The sequence below is a fragment of the Scomber japonicus genome, chromosome 11, assembly GCF_027409825.1.
Source record: "Scomber japonicus isolate fScoJap1 chromosome 11, fScoJap1.pri, whole genome shotgun sequence".
NCBI classification, from domain to species: Eukaryota; Metazoa; Chordata; class Actinopteri; order Scombriformes; family Scombridae; genus Scomber; species Scomber japonicus.
In genome coordinates this window covers 6176753-6200318 of record NC_070588.1, presented here as the reverse complement: position 1 = coordinate 6200318, position 23566 = coordinate 6176753, and the positions used below count along the sequence as shown (strand labels likewise).

At 36.6% G+C, this 23566-nt stretch overlaps 1 protein-coding gene across 1 annotated transcript; it reads right to left on the bottom strand.

Annotated features, from left to right (window-relative positions):
- Positions 1-5173: 5173 nt before the first annotated feature.
- LOC128367733 (signal transducer and activator of transcription 1-alpha/beta-like) lies at positions 5174-16370 on the bottom strand. Its single transcript, XM_053328350.1, has 24 exons — positions 16326-16370; positions 14169-14296; positions 13883-14027; positions 13594-13689; positions 13410-13487; positions 13234-13312; positions 13051-13139; positions 11949-12100; positions 11668-11826; positions 11486-11578; positions 11030-11089; positions 10882-10911; positions 10704-10794; positions 10524-10568; positions 9737-9820; positions 9539-9640; positions 8626-8761; positions 8420-8460; positions 7845-7921; positions 7571-7710; positions 6786-6965; positions 6604-6664; positions 6197-6296; positions 5174-5633 (listed from the first exon to the last, which is right to left on the bottom strand). The coding sequence occupies exons 2-24, from the start codon at positions 14294-14296 to the stop codon at positions 5568-5570; spliced, it is 2232 nt and encodes a 743-aa protein (XP_053184325.1). The 5' UTR covers positions 16326-16370; the 3' UTR covers positions 5174-5567.
- Between the last annotated feature and the right edge of the window lie 7196 nt (positions 16371-23566).

Here is a 23566-nt window from a genome sequence, read left to right as displayed (position 1 = left end):
CCCACAGTGTCCTCTTTGATGAGCGTGGGAGTATAAAAGGAAATGCCTCGGCCTCCTCTGTGGTGGATGCTTTCAGTTTCACTTCAATGTGTAGCATCTGGAGAGAAATTTGGCATCTTACACATACACATTTCCAGGTCTGTGTGGATATTTTAGAGATGTAATGGAATATCTTTGCATGATTTCCAGTTAAAAACTCCTTATGTATCTTAAACTGGCTCTTTATGCAGCCTCTTAGTTCAGCCTCTGTCTCTTAACAGGCCGTTTTAGCTCCTGTCTCTTTAAGACCCGCCTCCTAAATAAGCCCACTCTGTTCTGATTGGTTAAAAAAGGGATTTCACTTCCTTTACTCCTTCTTTACGCAACATGTCAGCTTCTTAAATGCACTTATATGTGTTTTTAACTTGAATCTGATCCGAAATATGACAGAAGACAACTTAAAATCAACAATTGTAGCAACAATCGTTGACGTTATTACAAGGAGGAAGTAGAGATAACTTTACAAAAGTAGCGTTCAGAACAGACTTTCAGGAGGCATTTATACATATATTCACCTCAAGTTTTGAGTATTTGACAATCTTTAACATCTGATATCGTAAAGGTATAAAAACAACCGAAAATCGCAGAAAGTTTAAGTCTCCTTTAAAGGGGCTTGACATCAAAACCTAAACTTTTATACTGTTGATGTTTTTAGAAGCTTTCAACTACAAAAAGATAGTAACTGTGATAAAACCAAACACCTAAATGTGATAAGAAATTCAGGGGAATTAGCTGTTGAAGAGTTTCTGGGTGGATTTTTCCTTTTTAAAGACTCGACAGGAAAGAAATGCTTTGAGATTCTTCGAGTCCAAAACACGTCTTTTAACTTCCAGAGAGACATCTTTACATACGTTCACCTCAAGTTTTGAATATTTCAACGTGTTTAATATCCAACATCGTAAAGGACTTGACACCTAAACCTAAAACTCTTACTGCTGATGTTTTAAGAAGGCTTTCAGTTACGACGGGAAAGTAAAAGTGATAAAAAGACAAACATCAAACACCTACATGTGATCAGAAATACGGGGGAATTAGCTGCAGGATGAGAGGCAGGTACAAGAAAGTGTTGAAAAGTTTCTGGGTGGATTTTTCCTTTAAAGATCTGACAGGAAATAACTTTTTCAAATCCCAAAGACGACTTTCCAAAGCAGCACATGAGACTCTCAAATATTAAACTTTGCAAGGAAGAACATCTTTTAACACCTGAGCAAGCCTTTACTGTTTGACATGTTTTATTCCTCTTTTTTTATATATATGTATAGTTTTGGCTTTTTTTTTGCGTCTCAGATACAGAAGTCGTAGCACACACAGAACAAACAACAGGACTGCACAATGTTTTAGAAACATACCATGACTGTCATGTGAGCACTGAGAGAAAACAGTTCCGAACTTTCCACCTTCCTGTGAAATGTTTGCACTTTTTTTACTGCAAAAAAAAAAAATCCCCTCTCCCAATTATCAGCTGCGACTGCAACATGTTTGTAAAATACTCCAATTAAAATGAGTTTAAAAAAGAAATGAAATGTGGCTTTAATGGAGAAGTTTGAATATAATTGATTAAAAAAGAAAAAAAAAACAAGCACATGTATGTTTGTATTTTGGTTTGTCAGACATGTTTACAGGTGTTCATGATTGTCTTTGTATTTTTGTATTAAGTAACAGAATAAAGAAGCCATACTGTCTATTTCATGTCATTCAGCCTTTTCTGTTTAGTTAGTTAGTTATAAGAGCGTGTGTTTGAAGTTTAGCTGATAAGTTAAACAGTTTTAGTGTTGAGTGATTGATTTCCTGACCTGAAGTTATAAATCACTCATTAAATGACAAACTAGTGTTCCTATTTCAGTGTTTACTCTGTACATTCCTTAATAAATGTGTTTCGTTTTTTGTCATCATGGAAATTCACTCTCACTGTCTGCTGAGCTGCTGGTTCATAAACTCTCCAGTAGAGGGCGCTGTTCAGCAGAAACAGAGGAAAGATCTTTAATCTGCTGGACAGGGATTGGACTGAAAGGTTATCAGATAGTTTCAGTATCAAATAGTGTATGATAGCATAAATATTATAATATAATCCAACACAAAATCCCTTAAATTAATACTTTAAGTGCATAATGTTAATTTTTCAGACAGGACTATTTAAGTGTGAAAAGACGGTGAAATTTAGAAGACAAAAAATGTATCACATTTTGGCATTGTAGTGTTATTAATCCAAGAATACATTTAATTTGATTAAGAAACTTAATTATTTATCATTCTGGATTGTTTCACTAGCTTGTTTGTTGCAAGGAATAAAATATATTTTCTAGTGAAACTGAATGAATTGCCAAAAATCTGAAAACTTTATGGTCAATTTATAGCAAAAATAAAGGAATTGCATGGTTATAGAGTCATTGGAAGCTCAGGTAGTATAGTTGTGAATCTAATATCATTGAAAAAAACACCAATAAATGAAAGCAGTAAAAGTAAATGCATGTACACAAAATGTCAGAGGACACAAGCCAATGGGCTCGGTCTCTGGAGGATATGAAGTAGTTCAAATTCGCTCCTCCTCCAGCAAGCTCACAATACATGCTGGACCTTTACTAGTAATGGAGTATTTTATTGTTTTATTGATACTTAAGTAAAGGATCAATGAAAGTCTTACAAGCAGTAGTGTGGGTGTTCCGGGTCACTGTAACCTCACATCCGTCCCATTGTTTGTGAACATAATATCTCAGGAATGCCGCCTGGGAACAAATTTCATCACATCCGACACAAAACCTCCACTCAGTCTGCAGGATGAGCTGATTAGGTTTTGGCGGTCAAAGGTCAGAAATCACTATGACATAACATAACATAACACATTTTTGGCCATAACTCAAAGATTCATGAGCTAAAATGTCTGATAAGATAAAATGATGAAGTGGTGATAGTTTATAACCAAAAGGTCAAAGTTACATTAATTTATTATTTATTATGGTGCATCAATGCGCACTGAATCACATTACAAAACAGAGGGTTGTATAGCAGGATGTATGAAATTAAGTGATTACAATAAATAAAGTATTAAAAAAAAAAAAAGTCAAAGGTAAACTTCACTGCAGCATCATAATATTATCTAAAAACACTTTTCTGTCTGTTATTTGACATCAGAAGGACACTTTGTGACCATATTTTACATTTGGTCAGATAATGAATTGGTGACACTAATCTTGGATGCTGATTTTAAAACTGCTGTGATTTTATTACACATACATTACATATCTTAAAAGTCTTCACTACAAATATTAAATGAGTCTGGACAGTCATGAGTATAAACTTTAACTTGACTGGCTAGTTGACTGGAGGCAGTATTTCTAGTTTTCTGATATTTGTCTGCAGATTTATTTGATATAATTAAAGACTGTGTAAAGTGAATTCAGACATTTTCTTCTAAAACATATTAAATAGGTCATAGACGCACGTTAGCATAAACCCGACCCTGCTGCTGTAGAGGTATAAATACATTCAGTGCACACTACTACTACTACTACTACTACTACAGTCTACAGTTAGCCGCCAAGTTAGCAGCCAAGCTAGCTGCCGAGTTAGCCGCCGAGTTAGCCGCAGAGCTAGCAGCTGAGTTAGCAGCAGAAAGCTCTCAAACGTAGCGTCCATGTTTCGGGTAGAGGTGGTGACTTTGATTTACAGGTGACACTTGGTAGGGGGCGGGGCTTCAGCGGACTCAGAGGCCACGCCCACAGCGTTTGGGAGCAGAGAAAGAGACTTGAATTTTATACAACTTTGAAGCCTAATTTCATATATTTGGCGATTTTTTTAATCATTCAAATTTGGCAGGGTCGTTTACAACACACTTTTCTGTGGTATGTCAAACTCAGAAAACATCTATTCTTACTTTACATGGACTTTAAACATTACTCTAGCTGAGAAAATAACAAGTGTGGAGGCAAATACCTTCTCTTTCTTAAGGGCCAAGTCTGTAATTATTTGATAATTTTGCATACATACTGTAAATAAACCAGGTTGTGTGCTTTTCATGTGATCATAAATGAGAATATATGCCTGTTTGACTTCACAATTAATAATCAGCATTGATGTAATTTAACACCAGAAAACATTAACTTAGATTTAGATGTGTAAAATACTGTTTGAAGGTTTAGAAAGGTTAAAACATCACTGATAATTTTACATCAGTTACATCAAATCTTTCTCACAATAAATACAACACAAGATAAAACAAAATAGACTTTATTAATCCCACATTGGGGAAAATACATTTTATATATACACCCATTCATCAAGTTTCACACATGGCTTTGTTTTTATGTTGACTATACAAACACAGATTTGAATGACATATAAACATTAAGTGTTCTGAGATACTGTGAAGCTTTAATTTCCCCACCTATTATATCATACAATAGTGCAACTTTTTTTTCAGGACAAGCAGTCAACGTATCAAAGCAATGTTTTCTCCCCATAAATAAATCTATAATTGTATCTGTATCAGTATCAGTGCCGTTTAGTAAAGATGTAATTTCCAATCAGCACTGGAATGGGTTCAAAACATGTTCATTACAGTACAGCGATGTCTTTTTCTCACCCGCAAAATTCAACTGAATCTCCAAAAAGAAAAAGAAAACAATTGAATAAAAAAAATAAGGATCATGAAACATTAGAAATGCAGTCAGTATAAACTATTAAACTACAACACCTAGAGCATTGCCAAACCTCTTAACATCGCAGGTATCGTTATATAAATTTAAAGCATTAAGCAGAAAAGGGCTGTGATTAGACACTATAAAATAAAATGTTGATATGTTAAGACTGTAACACCAAGCAAATCAGTTTTAGGGATTTCTACATCATCAGTGTGATAAATGTCACGATACATGTAATGCACAGATAAACCACCAGGGGGCCTTTTATTTGAGGCATCCAAGATGGACATTTGTCAATGAGTGACCCAAAATTTTGAGGCCTGGATATTTTTTTTGTGCAAATTTTGAAAAAGTTAATGTAAGAAAAACATTCAAATAGTTACATGATGCAATGTTGAATTACTCAATATTTTGTAGCTTATTTTATGGTAAATTCCTGTTGAAATCTGTATCAAATCTGTCAATTGTCATTTCATTGCATTTCATTTTGTGGGTGATATAAGCTCTATACAAGACCTATGACGGATTAAAAATGTTATGTTATGTATGTTATTGTTCTTTTTGTACAAATCATTTAGTAGCTGCTAATATGAGCTTTATGCAGGACCTTTAAGGGCTTAAAAATGTTGCATTCAATATGTTTTTATGTCAGAAGTTTCATTAAAAAAGTCCAGTTTCAAAGAATTTTCTGGTCATTATTTGATGGTTCAGGCTTTACAGGGATAATAACAGTAATAATGATGTGTATTCATCATTGTATTTTACTGACACATGCTCTAAAACTGCTTGTTTCCTGCTTGTTCGAGATTAATTAAGTGTTTCTTTCTGACAAAAAGGTGTTGGCACATTTTCAGGAGGGAGAAACAACACTGGCTTGAAGAGCGTCTCCTCTTAAGATGTTCGGAAGACAGAGAACAAATCGGGGAAGAGGTCCTGCAGCACCTGTTGATTCTCAATCTTCAGAGGAAACAAAAAGGTCAAGTTTAACTTTAAGAGCAGAGACAAAGAACTTTAAACTAGCCACATGTTTGAAAACCTTGGATGGGTTGAGCATAGCTCAGCGGGTAGAGCGCCCGCCCCATGTGTTGAGGCTATAGTCCTCGTTGCAGGTGATCCCGGTCTTATCCTGTATGTCATTCCCCCTCTCTCTGCCTCCTGTTTCCTGTCTATCTCCACTGTCCTGTACATAAGCCCGAAAAAAATATACTTTAAAAAAAAAAAAAAAAAGAAAATCTTGGATATACTCAAATGGAGAGATTGTTAAAGCCGCACAGAAAACTCTGCTGTCCTCTCTCAGCTCTACTTTTAGGGCTGGGCATCATTTAAAAAAATTACGATACCAGTGCTCATTTTAAGGTAACAGAAACACACAGATTCTTATTTTCAGGTGATGATACGCTAACTAAAATATACTTATCAATGTTATACTCCACTTCTGCCTATCTCTGTCCCGTTGCAAGCCACTAAATTCTACACCCAGCACCTTTAGAGGAAGAGAAATGTAAAAATTTAAAACCTACCTGTGTAATGGCTTTTTGGACACAAGTCTCTACATGCATGTCCATGTCAATGTCCATGTCGAGCATCTCTTGAGGTGGAGAGGGAGGGGGCGTAGGATTGCTGTAGAAAGAAAAAAACAAAAAACATACCATACATAATTAAGGAAAATCCTTCTTCTACTTCCTGTCAGTTACAGCTCGCAACAACACAGACATTTTAAAAATACACACATGACAACACTTACAATACATGCAGATTGACTGGGGGGCAATAGATGGCTACGGTAGCATGGAGTTCGTATGGATGCATTTTGACAGAGAAGCATAATCCATTTCTTCGTAAAAGGGGCTATAGATACTTTAACATTTGTAATGCAATGTGTTTTTCTCTGATGTATTTTTTGTTTAATTATCATTATCTTACTTACTCTGACAGACAGCTTTTTCTTCTTGGCACGTAACCATCCTTGCTTATAGGTGTTGACATCTCTGTATGGATAAAAGTCATTAGAGGGACTCATATTCAATAAAGAATAGTATACTACCATGTAAATCTCACATTATAAATACAATAATCATTACATGTAATATAGTTAGGAAGAGGCCATACTAGTGCTGGTGTAGTAGTGTTGGAAGGCAGTGTCTTTGTGGATGTCTGGGTAAAGATAGATCAGAGGATTCGTCATCACGCTGCTTTCGCATTTCAGGCTGTAGTTGTAAACAATGTGTGGCAGAGTAGAGGACGACAGCTCCGTCTTAGTGTAGGGCTCCACCGCGTGCACGTAGGCGTCTACAAGCAACAACAAGAGGACAAATATCTGGTGAAGACAGTTCAGAGGACTGACTGGAGCATTCAAAAACGCGTTTTTCTTCTTCTTCCCGCAGTTGGCAATTTGAGCTTCACAGTGCAGAATGATTATCTACAAGCATGAGTAGTTTGGAGCCAATCCTGGTCCACTAGATAGATAGATGGATGGATGGATGGATGGATGGATATGTGACTAACTGCAAGTCAGGACATTTTTCTGTCGTGGCATTTATGTCGCTATGACGATAAAGGTTGGCTAACTTTCAAAGATGGTAACTTTATCAATTAAGTCATCATTTTAGACCAAAGCATCATCATATCATAAAACATCATTACTTTTTAACAGGGATTCCCAACTGACAGAAAAAAAAGTGGTGTAGGCACGAAATATACCTCCAATTCAAATACGTTAGTTTGAAAGTCGTGCTGAGTCTCACCAACGAAATGGAAATTTCGTGTCCATGTGCACAAATTTATATGGCTTTAATTTCGTGACTATGAATCTCTTGATTTCCACATACATAATGGTATGTCAATATTGTATTTGGTACCTATCCTTTAAAACGCTAATATGTGAATGAACATACCACCATTGGACTGATCGACCCAGCTGAAGGTGATAGCTCCGTCTTTGATGCTCTCACTGAAGCGGATCAGAAAGGTCCCCGTCTGTTTTTTCTTCAACAAGGACTCTGATTTCTTCCTGCTCACGAACCCCATGATGTACCTGAAGCCCACATGAAGAATATGAGGGTTTAGTTCACTGGTAAAGCACAGCGACTTAATCCCAAATCAGTTATTCTCAGAAGCCAATGTTACAGTTTCATACGGTGAAACAGTGACAAGATTATTTAGTTTTACCCTTCCCGCCAAAAATCCAAGAGGTGTTTTTTGATCAAATCCAGGATTCCATCAATCCAGATCCAAGTACTGTCGCCCTGTTAACACAGGAAAGCAAAGCGAGAGAGACTAAGTTCCTCTCAGCTTCTTCTTTAACCAATAAAGTAAAGGAAGCTAATTTAAAAATATCGCATCCCTTTTAACAAACTCGTCAATAAGTATGAAAGGTTCATTATTCATTACACTCATTTTGCAAATCTTAAACAGTATCTTTGTCAATAGTTGCTTTAGCATTTGTCAGAACATGTGGTTTTATTTGTATCTGTTAAAACCAATAACAGTACGGCTGATGACTATATAAAACTTATTTTTCTGCTAGGGAAATGTGACATTCATGTATCCAGAACAGCTAAGTGATAATATCAAAAACATCACATTTTATTTGTTTAGTCAAATTTAATTATTGGTATTTTTAGTTATGTGATCAATCTTTTTATATCGTCCCTGATTTATAATCTGTGTAAGGAACTGCTACAGTACGTAAGAGTTCTCTAGTTTATAAAGTCCAATGTTATGATCTACAGTATAAAACACACCTTGGAGAACTTGTGCCAGTGAACAAGATCAGCAGGATCATCTGTGAAGACACAACAATGTTTTAAAAAATTTACATAAATTCTGAAATAGAGAAATTAACACCTTATCCTTCATATCTTAGGTCAGTTCAAGCTATGAGTACAAGCAAGCAACTACTAGAAAATACCATGCTGCAGTATCTTTGAAATGACGGTCAAACACTTACCAACAATTTTGTGTTTCAGCATGGAGAGCTGGTCTTTGTTGAGCTCTCTTTGCCCAACAGACAAAAACTGCCAGCTCAGAGCCTGCGACAGCTGCTGCCAGCTGAGTGGAGGAGGTTTGACAAACAACGAAAGGTTCTGCAGAACAAATAAAAGTTAAGAGTTTTACTACAGTTTGTGCTGCATTGAAAAAAATAAACATCTGTCCATCACTGAGATGTGACCGTGTATGGTAGGTTATGAAAACTGACTGTTTGAATGTTTCTATTGGTGGAAGAAGTATAAAGATCCTTTACTTAGTAAAAGTACCAATAAATTAATGTAAAAGTACTTCATTACAAATAAAAGTCCAGCATGAAAAATCCTACTTGAGTAAAAGTAGATAAATATTGTGAGCCTGCTGGAGGTGAACTACTTTATATACAGTTAACTCATTTAGTCCAGTGGTCCCGAACCTAAGGGTCAGGCCCTCCAAATGGATGAAATATTGGATCATTTGAACATTTATTGAAATGAAACCATGTGTTTAGAGAGAAAAATCACTATTTGATAAAGCTGTTAACAACTCATAGACATCTGAAATGTGAGCCTGACTACACACTGGTTTTATCTTTAACAATGTGTTGTGCTTTTAAAAGCTTGTTATATTATCCATTGTGTCAAATCTTCATCTTCTGAAAGTTACCTAAAGTTGTTAAATGTAGTTGAGTAGAAAGTACAATATTTTCCTCTAGAATGTACTGTGGTGGAAGTGTAAAGTATCCCATTACAATATTCAAGGTACAAGTACCTCAAAATGTACTCAAAACTACTTGACTAAAAAGTACTTCATTACTCTCCACCACTGGATGCAGCTAAACAGATTCTTATTGTGAATTGTTTATGTGTTGTGTTGCAGAGTGATGATAGATTTACCCTCGGTTCACCGGTGGACAGCATGCTGGACCACATCACAGAGGCCCAGGCACTGGGGATCTGATTGGTACTGGAGACAACAACTAGAGGCAGCGAACTGGCCTGGACCCACAAAAGGAGGAGACCATTTAATAAACTTCCAACACTACCATCTCCTAACCTAATATTAATATGTTCAGCAATAGAGCAAACACTCACCTCAATGTTGAACTCCAAGCCTTCATGTTGAAACTCCATCACAAATTTAATCACATGGAGTTCTTCAGTGACTCCCAGACGACTCTGGCGACGAAGAAAAAAAAAAAAAACAGTTGTAGGAGGAGACATAACTTGTATTTAGGATGTGTCATTAAAACCAAATAACCAAGTAATCGTTTGCAGGGACTAACTTCAACTTTTGTGCTGTGGTCGTTTTTTGTTTTGTTTTTAATTAAAAAACTGGTATGAAGAGTTCATAAACAGCTACTGGAGAGCAATTCTCACTTTCAGCCACTAGATGGAGCTCTAAGCTTGTGTAAACCACCTCCACATTGTGTTAAAGTAGAATCTGACATGAAGTGAATTTTTTCACTGCCGCCCCCAGCTACTTTGACTCGGTAGTAAGTTAGCCTGCTAGTTAGCTGACTGGAGGGAACATGATGCTGATGAAGACAAACAAAAGTCCAGCTTGGAAAAACTTACAGAAAGTAAAGGATAACTTTGTCAGGTGTGTAATATGTAGAGCAGAGTTGAACTATCACGGTTTCACATGGACAAAAAGCTACTGTCTGCTGTGACGGTTACTGAGGGAGACGGACCTGCCGTTAATCACCAAACTAGGACATCAACATTTGGAACAGCTCCTCGAAAGTGTGACAAAAGTCTCAGAGAGAAAACTAACGTTACGTCTCTCATTGCTAACATCCGACATCATAACAGTATACAAATAGCAGAAGTTATGTAAAAAAAATGAACTGGATAGCTGAATTTGAAAGTTTCTTTGTACCTGAGATGGTCCTTTCTTTCTCACTTTCTCACTTTCCCCGAGTGACTGGAAATTAAAAAAAAAAATAGAAATCACGTCACTACAACAACATTTGTTACAACAATAAAACAAATCACATTTCAAAGGTTTAACGTTTATTTAGCTTGTAAGTTCAAGAGTTTATGGCTTTTTCATTTTTACCATGTTCTCAAATTCTGCCACCAAGCCTCCTTCTTGTGCATCCACGTCCATCACTTTACTGTTAACCGTGGTGAAATCAAAGCGACGAAACCTAAAACGTCATCACCAACGTTAAAAATCAATCATAAGACTGTATTGATTGATGATGACAATATACACGACTGACCAGTGCACCTACCCAGTAATTGTCTTGACTTCTTCAACATCCCTTATTTATTAGGAAAGAAAAGAGACAAAAAGATTTATGGGGATACAAAGGTTTCTGTTTATATTAAAATAATCATAGTATATCAGATGTGTCAGACTGAGATTTTTCTTTGACTTACTTGTCAAATACAGCTTTGACTTTATGCCGGCACTTGAATTCTGGGAGGTTTGCTAAGAACCTGAAAAGAGAAAAAACAGATACTGACGGAATAATCTACAAATAAATACATAAATAACAATTAGATATTGTAATATTTTGACACACAAACGATACCTGCAAATTGATCCGTTTTGCACCCAGAGCTAGAAAATATGATTATTTGTCATGAAAGTCCTCAAATTATTAAGACTTTCAATCACATGTTGCATTAAATTGAAGAACTCTTGCATTTATTGGCCGTGAGCAAGTCCATACAAGTAGTCATATTTTATAGTTTTGGGTGCAAAAAGGATGAATTGCAGTTATCGTTTGATGGGAGACATTTTGATACTACTTAGTATAAGTTTATTTCAGTCAATATACCTTAAGGGTATCGGGTACCCACCCTTAGACACCGTGTTAAGTGCAGCCTTACCTCAGAGTCAACGAGAATCTCACCCCGGTCTTAAGTATTAGAGGCCGATGTGGAAAGTTCAACATGATGGGTTGTTTCTCGACCACTAGAGCACTGCAATGCAAGAACACAACAAAACACGTCAACAATAAATAGATGTGTGTACGTATTTAACACTGAGGGGCCCCAATGTCATGACTTACCTGCCAAGAAGTTCTTTGTACAGGGACAGTGTCAGTTTCTTAATTTCTGAGAGGCCAGGGAGGTCGGAGGCATTAGTGATGTTGTATTTGTTGCTTTGGTCTTGCAGTTTCTGCAGCTCTTGATGAACTTGTTGTAGCACTTCTGCCACAGTTGTGAACCTGAACACACCGCCACGCACAACATAACACAAATTTGTCATTAAGTTTTACAGGTGGGACAGAAAGATGACACAAAAAGTCTTATACATGATATATGAAAAGCTACGGTGGTGCTTTCTTACCACTTCTGGAGATGGTCCAGACTGGTGTCAACTGGACTTCCTATGCAGGCCATCTGCTGCCTGTGCTTCCACTCAGGCAGCTCCACGCCTGTGAGACTCCCCACAGTCTCTTTTGCCAGGTGTATAATGTTCATGATCTGTTGAAGCACCATCTGCAAGACAAAAAACAAACACAGAAATCTTTAAAAGGGGAACCGATTTTACACATAAAAATGTTTTTTGAGGTGCTGTGGAGTCCTGTACATGTGAAAAGAATACATAAAAGGTGTATGGAGTCTTTTGTGTCTCCATCTGTGTGAAACCTGATGAGTTGCCTTAACTGATATCAACTGAGTCAGCGTTGGTTTGGGCTGAAGACTACAAACGTGAAAATAAAAACAATCTGGGGGTGTGGAGTTAGAAAGAAGCATAACCATGGATGTATAAAGGGGGTTAGGGGTTGTAATTATTTAACTATTTTATTTGTATTTATTTTATCTATTTATTAATTCATTAGTTGTTTGTTCAATAAAAAAATCAGCATGTGTGAGCATCTACTAGGGGTGTCACGATCTCGATTGTAAATTGAATATCGATCGAAATCAACGGAGGAATCGAGGATGTAGCCACATCCCCAAAGTCACATCCCGCATGTCAAGAGGGGAAAAAACACAGACTTGATGAAATACAGCGAGTAAACATTACATCCTCCAACTTGAACCTGCAGCCGGTAAAAAGACACCATGACAACTACTGATAGAGGAGACACATCAACCAAACTCGACACTACCGGGAACTTCCGGGAACTTGGGATGTCCGTACTATAGCAATAACTAGCGCTAAAGGGGTATTTGTAGCACCAGTGATGCTACTGTTAGGATACAGTTAGGACACTGTTAGGACAGTTAAGACAGTTTCCAATTGACTGCTAATAAATTATTTAATTTTAGACTGATAAAACTGAGATTATATCACTCATGACTAGTCTAAAAATGGCATAGGCATCTGTGCTAAAAGGACCAAAAAAAAAGATTGAGAATCGGATTGAATCGTGACCTGAAAATGGAAAATAACAATGAATCGAGGATTTGGAGAATCATGACATCCCTAGCATCTACAGTACCTGCTTTGTTTGAACAATAAAGTTGGCCTGTTTCCGACATTCATCTTCCACAAATGCACGCGATTCAGCCAATCCGACGTGCTGCTCCACTGGTAACGACAAATGAGATACAAATTAAGCAAGAACTCAAATCAAACCACCAAATCACCTGTATTTTTCTTTCTGTCTCCCACCATGCAGTACCTCGTGTTTGCCAGTTGATCTGTACGAAGTTAAGGTTGCCATACAGGGCCTCCAGTGACTTAATTTCCTTCTTTACTTCCTGCATCAGAGTTAAAGAAAAGTTAGTTTTTCACAGGATGGCTGTCAGTGAAATAAAAACTAATCAACTGTGTAGTCAAAAGTCCAGGTGAATTTACCAAAGTCTTCCTTTTCAGTTCTTCGACCTTGTTGTCCAAATCTCTACCTGTTTGTTCCACAGCTGAACGGCCACAACCCTGACAAGGCACAACAAATGATTCTGTATAGCACATTTCAACAACAAGGTAATTCAAAGTGCTTTACAAAAAAACATAAAATGCATCAAGACAGGATTCATCTCACCTGTGCCTCTGAGGCTGAAGCGAGGATTTTCTTCTCCTCCTTCAGGCATTCAGAGAAGATAATAGCCAACTTGAGCGGCATCTCTAGAAAGTGTGTCTACATGGGACAAGAAAAAATACAAGGAAATATACACAAAGTTAAATTAAAGTTGTGTCTATTCTCCAAAAAGTAGCAACAATCTAACACTCAGTTCACATACAGTACTGGACTAAAGTTTTGACACACCGTCTCATTCACTTCAAAAAGAAAATGAGTCCAAACTTTGACTGTAGCGGCATTTCTGACCTACCAGCAAGTAGTTTTTGAACCCTTGAAAATTAGGTGCCTGCAAAATGTTGTTCTCCTGCACAGAACGTCTCCGCTGATCATCCAAATACGCCATCAGATTGTAGAAACAATGGCCTGCTTCATCTTCATTAACAGCTGCCAAATCCCTAAAAAAGAAAAAGCAACATATATATAGAGACATTGCAAACTAAGAATTTCATTGCATTGACAACTTGTCTATTTCTGTATCTGACCATAAAGCCTTTGGTTATTCATTTAGTGACAGTGCTGCTAACCCTCTAACTCACCAGTTCTGGCTCTCGATCCAGGCGCTCAGATTGTGGCGGATATCTAGGAGGATTTCTTCATTGTAGAGCTGCCTCACCTGACCCTGCAGTGCTGAATCAAGCCTCAGCAGCTCCTGCCACTGGGCCATCTGCAGGGAAAAAGACAGAAACCAGTCTAAAAACCAGCACTGAAAAATAACCAGTAATGCTGACTACTACTACTATTATAATTACTACGACTATTAACAGTACTATTACAACTACTATGACTACTACCACCACAACTAGTACTACTTCTACTACTAAAACTACTACGGAAAAATAATATATAAACATTACAATGCACCCAACATGGCTGACGGTTAATTTACAGTAAGAGTCAGAAGTTTCGAGGTGACCCGTGGATGCCTGTCCCCAAACTCCTGGGAGATCTTACCTCCTTGCATTTAACCCTAACCCAGCCCTGCACTCATCTTTAATAGTGTATCTTTCATTATGTAAAGTATTTTTTGTGTCTGTGAAAGGTACTATACAAATAGACTTTACTTACTTATTATTTATGTAATAAAAAAGTGTTAAACAAAACTGCAGGGACTAATTAAACTGCAGGGTTTAATTATTTTAGACGTGTACCATATTCAGTCTTTTCAAATACTTCATACACTGCATTTATGTTCTTCCTTTATGTTCTTCCTTAGTGTAAAAAAAAGAAAAGAAAAACTGTTTGCTTCTTATCATCAGCACCATTTATGACTAATGGCATGCATTTATATACCTGTGCCCAGCCTGGCCGGTACCATGCACCCCCTAGTGTCCAAGAGGAGAATTACATTTCTTTTAAAAAGGTTGAAAAGACACTTCAGTACTACCTAGTAGTTTCACCCCTTGCTGGCAATTTTCTGGTGTATGGACCAAACATGATGTCACCCATGTCGTTCATTGGTTACTGCCCTTGCCATTCTGCCTCTCTGGGTTGATGATTGGCCGTGAAGTCACATTACTATTTACCCAACCCGTTTTGGTAGATACCCCATTGGTTGACACATGTTTGGATGCCAATAACTGTCTTTTGTTTTTTTTCCCTGCTTTTTAACAAGCCATATTTAATACAGTTTTAAATGTGTTTTATGATGTCCCTGATTATCCCAGCCTTGGTCTACCTATAAAAGTGTTCTGTATACTACAAGTGTTGCTGGAGACTTTTTTCCCTTCTCACTGCACCTTGGAAATGGGTGAAGTTGTACCAGAAACGTCTACTCTGCCTCTACAGGAGAATTACATTTAACACAAATCCACAAATCACAGGGCTCCTACAAAAGCAAAGTGCAGTTTCTGCCATGATGCTTATTGATACAGGCGTGGAACAGAGCTATTTGCTTTATACTAACACAGCTGATGCCCTCAGACACATTAAGAAGGGAAGAAATCCCCAAACTGCACCTTATTGACTTTTATGGTATTTATTCATTATTTTGTAAACCAGCTGAACTGAAAAACTGACAATTTGAGAACATCAAGATACTTTTAAGCTGCATGAAATATAAGATAACATAAGATCAGATAACATAAGGAAAGCCTTGACTGTCTAACTGTCTTGGGCAATCGACAAAACAAAGGTGGCACCACAACAAAGACGCACATATTATCCAGTATATGTACAATCAAACTACACATTAACATTCAGTAACACACACATACACACACACACACACACACACACACACAAAAGGCCCTACACTAAAATATTACACACATTACTTACACAATCATTATCAAGCTAAACCATAATGTCACATATTGCACAGATACTGCCCATTTCTTAAAATAATGACTGAATATTAAGTATTGCACAGCACATGTAGGGTTTGTGTGTGTGTGTGTGTGTTTGTTTTTTCCCCTTTAGTTGCTGTCTTTCCCTTGTTTGCATGCAACTATGTCGTCTCACATTTATAACAATTACTTTAAAATACATACATAAATAAAAGATGCAATAAAATAAATGATACCCTTCCTTAATAGATAACATGTATAATTATAGACATAACATTGAGATTACTCTCAACTGTAGATTCAGTCTTATGTCACTAACCTGAAGTTGCTGTCTGAACATGCATCTTAATAAAAATAACAAATAAAAAAAGAGTTTGTTTTCCATCTTAGGACAATAAAGTGACTTACTGTGCGGCTGTTTGTTTTTTCTCTATCAGATTGGTGCGTCAGGAGCGAAACTCCAGCAGCCAGCAACGACTCTGTCTGGTCTGACAACGAGGAAGAAGAGGTTGAACTTTATATATCAGACGGCCCACCAATAAACCACGTGATTCCCGAGAAAACACAAGACAGCTGTGTCAAGTCAACACCCATCAGCTGCAGGGTTACACAGTTTCTAACTTCCGCTTTCAAAATAAAGCTAGGAAACAGTCGTGATAATAAAGCACTTTGAATTAAACTAGATAGATAGATAGATAGAGTGAGAGAGAGTGTGTGTGTGTGTGTGTGTTTATCACTTAATCCTCCTCCCACGTTAAGTTTTCATGGTGAATCACTGCATCAACTCTAATTCAAATTCCCCTAGACTCAGCGGAACATCTGGCACTTTTTAAACTTCTTGTTTTGTGTGTTTTTTTTTGTGCTTCAAGTTTTTTTCCTTCACATTTCAGCAGACAGATTGGTCCATAATACAAACAGCAAAGAGCATAAAAGCCTTAATTGAGCGTCTTTAATTAACATAGGTGCACATAGAGAGAGAGAGAGAGAGAGAGAGAGAGAGAGAGAGAGAGAGAGAGAGAGCTCTCCATAATTAGACCAGTTTAAATGTATTTTGCTTCTTTTATTTGTCTTTTATTTTGTATTTATAATTTAAACTACTAAAAAGAGTCAGATTACAGCTCTGAAACGAGTTAGATCAGAATTGACATTAGAACATCAATGCTGATGTTGTTTTTTCCGCCCACATCTAGCTGCATGTCAGATTATTATTAAACATCTCCAGCTTCACCATAGCAACAGAAACGAGAAGTGTCTTTAAATTGAGAAAGAGGCTGTGCGCTTTTTACGGGTGACTTCATTTACGAAACATCGTGTTAGCACATCCACCACCGCACCATTCACTGTGTATAAAGAGCTCTGCTGCTACACTCAGATTTATTGTATGAGTATAATAATACTATAATATAATAATATAAATCAGGTGGAGAGAGTTTTAACACAGCAGCTCTTTATGGATGAATGCTCCATCAGCGCTGGTTATTCAAAGATGAGTCATGTCTTCAGATTCCTGAAAAGCGTCAGACAGTACTAGATGTTGTATTGGGATATGTTGTTGTGGGCGAGTTGAGACAATGAAATGTGATCCTGCAGGTCCGGTTGATGTAACAGATTACCGGAAAAACATAGCTCGGAAAAGCATACGCTCAGTTGACTAGTGCGCATGTGTCAACCGTTCCCATGTCCTCACATCCCCTCAAAAAGTATGAATGGAGTGATTGCGTCATGGGAACTGCTAGTATTCATTTCATCAGCATCATAATATATTATAGGCTATAATTAAATAAGCTGATGCATATAAAGGGAAATACTAAAAGTAAGTGCAAAAAAGGTTTAATTTGTTTTCTTGCACTTCAAGACAGACGTCAAAAATGTCAAACAACACATCACTTCCTTGTTGCCTTTTTGGACTGGAGCCAAATTCCCACAACAGTACAACAGGGTGTCACCTTCCTTATTACTTAACTCTTTTAACAACAGTCAGGGGCACAAATGAACACTGAAACAGGTTGTTTTATTCCTCTTCCTGTTCATACTGAGAGAAGATCCTTTTTCAAATGTGCTTTCAATGCAAACTGTACACACAGGAAACACACACTGTGCATTGGAGTCATTTAAATGAATGTGAGTCAGTCAGGGACTTTCCTATTGACAGTAAAACTTAAAGAGGCAGTGTTCATTTGCAAAGAGTAACTGAAGTTGAAGAGGAGAGGTGGAGTTAAGCAGGTTCGGCTTCTTTACCAAACCAACAAGTTAGTCCTCATCCTTAAAGTGATTTATCCTGACAATCCCAAAAAAAGAAAAAAAGGACTGTTAGGAAACAAGAAGAGAAGAAGATATGTTTAGACAGTGCAGCAACTAGTGTAGAAAAAAGTTACAGAAAGAGCTTCAGAGAGTTTCTATCTGAAAAAAAGTTGTCAAGAAATAAAATGAGACATGGAAATAGTCGTTTAATTGCTGTTGACTCCTCAAATCAAGACATAAATAATAATGCATTTTGGGGGATATGACTCTTCATATTCTGCCTACTCCAGTTTTTAGCTTCTTCTGCTGACATATCAAATAAAATAATCAATAAAATAACAATAAAATAAAACAAAAGACAATATAAGGACAAGGCAGTGTAGAAGTATACAGGGTTAAAACTGCTAAATCACTAGTATATACACTTTGCTATCTCTTTCTTCAATAAGAGATCATATAAGTCTCCTATTTGGTATGTTTTTAAGCTAAGGATATTTTTGTGATATCACTATCATATTATCCATGCATCTGTAAATCAACTGTCACCTTTCTTGATACACCTTAGTTTTGTCTGTATTTCTTTATTCTTAAGTTTTTATGTTGTATGTCTCACCATATGAGGGCCACCCGACAAGCTTTTAAGGATTTTACTGGCTCCTCCTGCACATTTATATTTTGTTATTGTTATTATTTTCTTTTCATAATCTCAAATAAATCTTTTTTTTTTCCTTTTATGTGCAATAAAATACATTAAAAAAAATAAAACTGCTCAACCAGAGAGTACAAGAAAGTGATAATGCAGTTCAAACACCCCTAAAACGATGACTCAGCAGCTTACGGTTGCATGCACTCTACTATTGTATCAGTTATGCCATTTAAATATAAAGTAGGTCACTATTATCATCAGCAGAGTAATATATCTAAAGTTAGATGAAGACTCTGAAAAGCTGCTTCATGTCTTTATTTCTAATTAATATATTTACTATAATCCACTTTTACTGTAACTAAACTCCAGCTCATTGAGAAAGCTGTAGGTAAAGTATGAACTAAAGATGAAAAGGTATATTTCATTTTCTTTTTCACTGGCTTCCTGTAAAATATAGAGTTGGTCTTGTAGCACCGTATGATGCTGTTGTTGCTGTGAAATTACTCACCACTACAAAAACTTCACACCCATGTTACACTTGCACGTTACTATTGTGTCACATACGTTTCCTTTCATGCTCCTACGCATCTTTTAAACTGGGCATGATTATGACACAACAGAGCACCTTTTATACGGTTCATCTCCTCTCCTGCTGTTTCTCTGAGTAAACCATGTGTGTACCAACATATGTATGTAATTTCTTTGAGCTGATGTTTCCCCCGAAAAATGTCCTGGGTGTGGGATTAATAATACATTTCTTATCAGTTTAAATGACTCAGCTCCTCCTTTCTTTGTTCATGCATTGAGTGACAATACTCAGGACAAAAATTAGGAAATGATGTCTGCCAAGATTTTCTTTTTACCAGGCCGTTTCACTTGCTTTAATTATCTTAATAAGGTATTATAACTTGTTTTTAAGTTCTAGCTTATAATGAGAATTACCATCAATTACCGTCATTTCTTTGAGCTGCTGTCTTCCAAAAAATGTCCTGGGTGTGAGGTTAAACATACATTTCTCATTGTTTTTAAATCAGTTTAAATGACTCAGCTCTTCCTTTCTTTGTTCATGGCTGAGTGAAAATACTCAGGACAAAAATTAGGAACTTACGACACGATACGCGGAATCTGTGCATGAATACACTCACATGAATAGCACGAGAAGACGCACAGAAGTTCAGTTAGTTCCTTTTTTCCGGAGTATGAGTGCATTTACGGTGACTTGATGTCTATTGATGTATTTCATCATATTTGTGTATCTGCAAGACAAAATTTCCCCTCAGTGACGATAAAGGTTAAAGCTCAAGTTGAAGTTTACATGTACAGTTCATCAGTGTCCTGTAGTTCTGGGTATCGGTACACGATACCTTTGAGATATCGACCGAAATAAATCAAATGATAACCATAATCGTTCCTTTTTGCACCCAGAGCTAGAAAATAGGGGCTTGACTGGTTTGGCATGGTCTAAAATAATTGGGCACAGTCATTGGTCATGATTTAGTCACAATACTTATTGTCTCCTGATGCGATATTTTGTTTGTCTGTTTGACATTGTGTGGGTATTTTTGTGTTAGTTAGTTTGTTTTTGCTGTCTTTTCACTTTTTCTTCTTTTTTTTCTCTTCTTTTTTAAAAATGTATTTATTTATTTATTTATTTTTAATTTATTTATTATCATTATTATCTTCTTTATAATTTATTCTTGGTTATTTTTTCTCTTCTTTTTTATAAATGTATTTATTTTATTATTTTTTTATTATTATTATTATTTATTTTATCATATTATTATTATCTTTTTTTATAATTTATTCTTGGTTATTGTTTATTTTTTCTCTAAGTGAATAAGTGAGGACAGAGCTAGAAAATATGAAATTGTGGTGAATATGAGTCAGCACATTTAGTTCAGCAGCCAAGATGCCACTTAATACACGCCTGTTACACCAGATAGCCTGTTTGTGATTATATTCAGGTTATGATATTATTGCATTAACATAGAACATGAACAACTTGTTATTCACATCCATGTATGCATGATTAACAGTATGCAGGTTTCTGATCATCTGCCTGCAGGTTGTGTCTTTATTTCTCTCCATCTCAGCCTCCAGGAGCTGTTTTTAGTCTTTTGTTAATACAGTTCTGCTGAATTGTGTCTCTTCATGTCAACGACTTCACCTCCAGGCTGTAGGCTTGGCATTTACATACCACAGAATCAGGTTTCTATCGCAACACTATCCAAGTTTCTGACCCCAGGATAAGCTCTAAACACACTCATTTGGTTTAATAAATAAAAATCGTAAAAATATTATAAATAAAATCCAAAATATAATAAACAATATTTGTGGAAATGTTTTATTTTAGGTGTGAATGAGATAACTGGTAACATCAAATTATGTTGCCTGTTTAAGGGTTTGTAGAACCTGATAATGTTATAATTTCCCAATAATGTAAAAAAATTGGGAAATTATAACATTATTACAATCTGCAAAATGGTTTAACCTGTTAATGTAATAATTTATTACATCATCGGTACAGAGATTGCTACATTATTGGGAAATGCACTTTATTACATTATCAAGAAGTTATTATCAGGTTTTATTAAATGTTTTTTATTGAGTTATGAGAGTTTTTAATACGTTATTGGGTTCTAATGGGTTAATAAGTGTTCATTTGAAGATTTGCAATTTGTGTAAAACTCAAATCATTTAGATGTGGAGGAGTGGTGCCATTTTATGCAACTTAATGTTTCTATTCACATGATGGGTGTCAAATTAAGTACTCAATTAGTATCAGTATCACTTTAAGGGTACTTGGATTGGTACTATATAATAATCTTTTAACCCTTACATACTATTCAGGGTTTAACTTGACCCATTTTTTACATTGGTAAGAAGAAAAAAAAACATTAAAAACTTTTCCTTTAGCCAGAAATGTTGACGACTTATCTTCATGTGACCCAGAATATACAAAAATGGAAATATTTTACAACTTTCTAAAAATGTTTAGTGCAGCTGATACATAATTGTGTGTTTAGTGACTAATTATGAGGGGATATTGAGAAAAGCCTGAATATGAACAGTATGTAAGGGTTAAATGATACTCAGCCCTAAAGTGTCGTAGTTTTGAGCCTGTTTGTGATTATATTCAGGTTATGATATTATTGATTGATTGATTAACATAGAACATGAACAACTTGTTATTCACATCCATGTATGCATGATTATAACAGTATGCAGGTTTCTGATCATCTGCCTGCAGGATGTGTCTTTATTTCTCTCCATCTCTGCCTCCAGGAGCTGTTTTTAGTCTTTTGATAATACAGTTCTGCTGAATTGTGTCTCTTCATGTCATGACTTTACTGCTCTGCATTAATCATCTCGACTTCCACCTGTCCATAGGGATCAAGTGATCACCAGCCAACATAAACAGAAAGGAAACCCTTTTTTAAACTTTCCCCGATGAAGGCTGTAGGCTTGTTTTTAACTATGACTAAGTAGCCGTGAAGTATTAAAAGTAGTAATCGTAGTAGTAGCAGTGGTATTAAAGGCGTTTCCGTAACTCTAATCTTGATATGGTGGGTGTTTGCATACCACAGTATCAGGTTTCTATCGCAGCACTATCCAAGTTTCTGACACCAGGATTAAGCTCTTTACGAGCCTAATGTGAGTCTAAACACACTCATTTGGTTTAATAAATAAAAATTATAGCCAATGATCCTATACATACCTAATATAAATAATGCGTGACTGTCTTGAGCAGCATTGGGTAAAATCTCCACCCAGTTTTGACTCTCTGGGAATCACATGGTTCTCTGCAAACAGCTGAGTGTGAATCAAGCCGGTGGGAGTCACATACAGGCGTCTTAACTTCCTGCTGACTTCTTTTCAGCGTAAATTTAGGCTGCGTTCACACTCCAAGCAAAATCCGGTTTTTAGCCCATCTAGATTGGAACCGGATGGCTCTTATATCCGATTTTTGCAAACTAGATTGAAACCACCTTTGGGAGGTAGCTTCAAATCGCATTTGGACAGATGTGTCTGAGTCTGAGCAGCTCCAAACACTCATATCAGATTTGACTGTCTGTGACGTCTCGCTACGTCTCTACGCTACGTCACTCTATGCGACACCAGACTCGCGCTTATGCTTATTCCAGTTGTTCTTGCTTGCTGATATCACTGGAGGCAACGGAGGACGTCGAAAAAACATCAGTCTCCATGGACAGAAGACCAAACCATATTCTTAATCTTTGGGGAGATGGCTTGAGATGGTTCAAGCGAAGCTCGAGGGTTTGTTGTTGCTGTCGCCGTCGCAATTATATGACATCACACAATACACGATAGATGACGCTCTGACAACGTTGCCACGGCAACCTGTCAGATTGGTCATTAATGTGGCCCAGTCTGAACAGAGTCAAATCCGATTTGGACACTTGCTAAAAACAGTGTGGACAGTCAGGCCTCTCAGATTTGAGAAGGAATCAGATTTTAATCAGATTATTTGCCTGCAGTGTGAACGCAGCCTTACAGACCTTGTTATGCCTCCTCATGACTGATAGGTGGCAGCCGAGCTCACACACTGATGGAGATGGTAATGAGTGTTAATATGCAACACATTGTGCTTAAACTTATAATAATGTGTCCAAAGAAATGTCCGGTGGTTACCAAGAAAATGTTGAATGTCAATAAGTTAAATAAGAGACAAAAATAATTATATTTAAATGATTTTATATACATTACAATCTTGAAAAAAGGGTTCATTATGGACTTACAG

Coding starts and splice junctions, on each gene's coding strand:
- LOC128367733 (XM_053328350.1), bottom strand. CDS start 14,296: ATGGCCCAGTGGCAGGAGCTGCTGAGGCTTGATTCAGCACTGCAGGGT. Junction 8,461..8,625: donor GCTGAAACACAAAATTGTTG/GTAAGTGTTTGA, acceptor GTGTCTTCACAG/ATGATCCTGCTGATCTTGTT. Junction 6,966..7,570: donor GGTCGATCAGTCCAATGGTG/GTATGTTCATTC, acceptor TGTTGCTTGTAG/ACGCCTACGTGCACGCGGTG.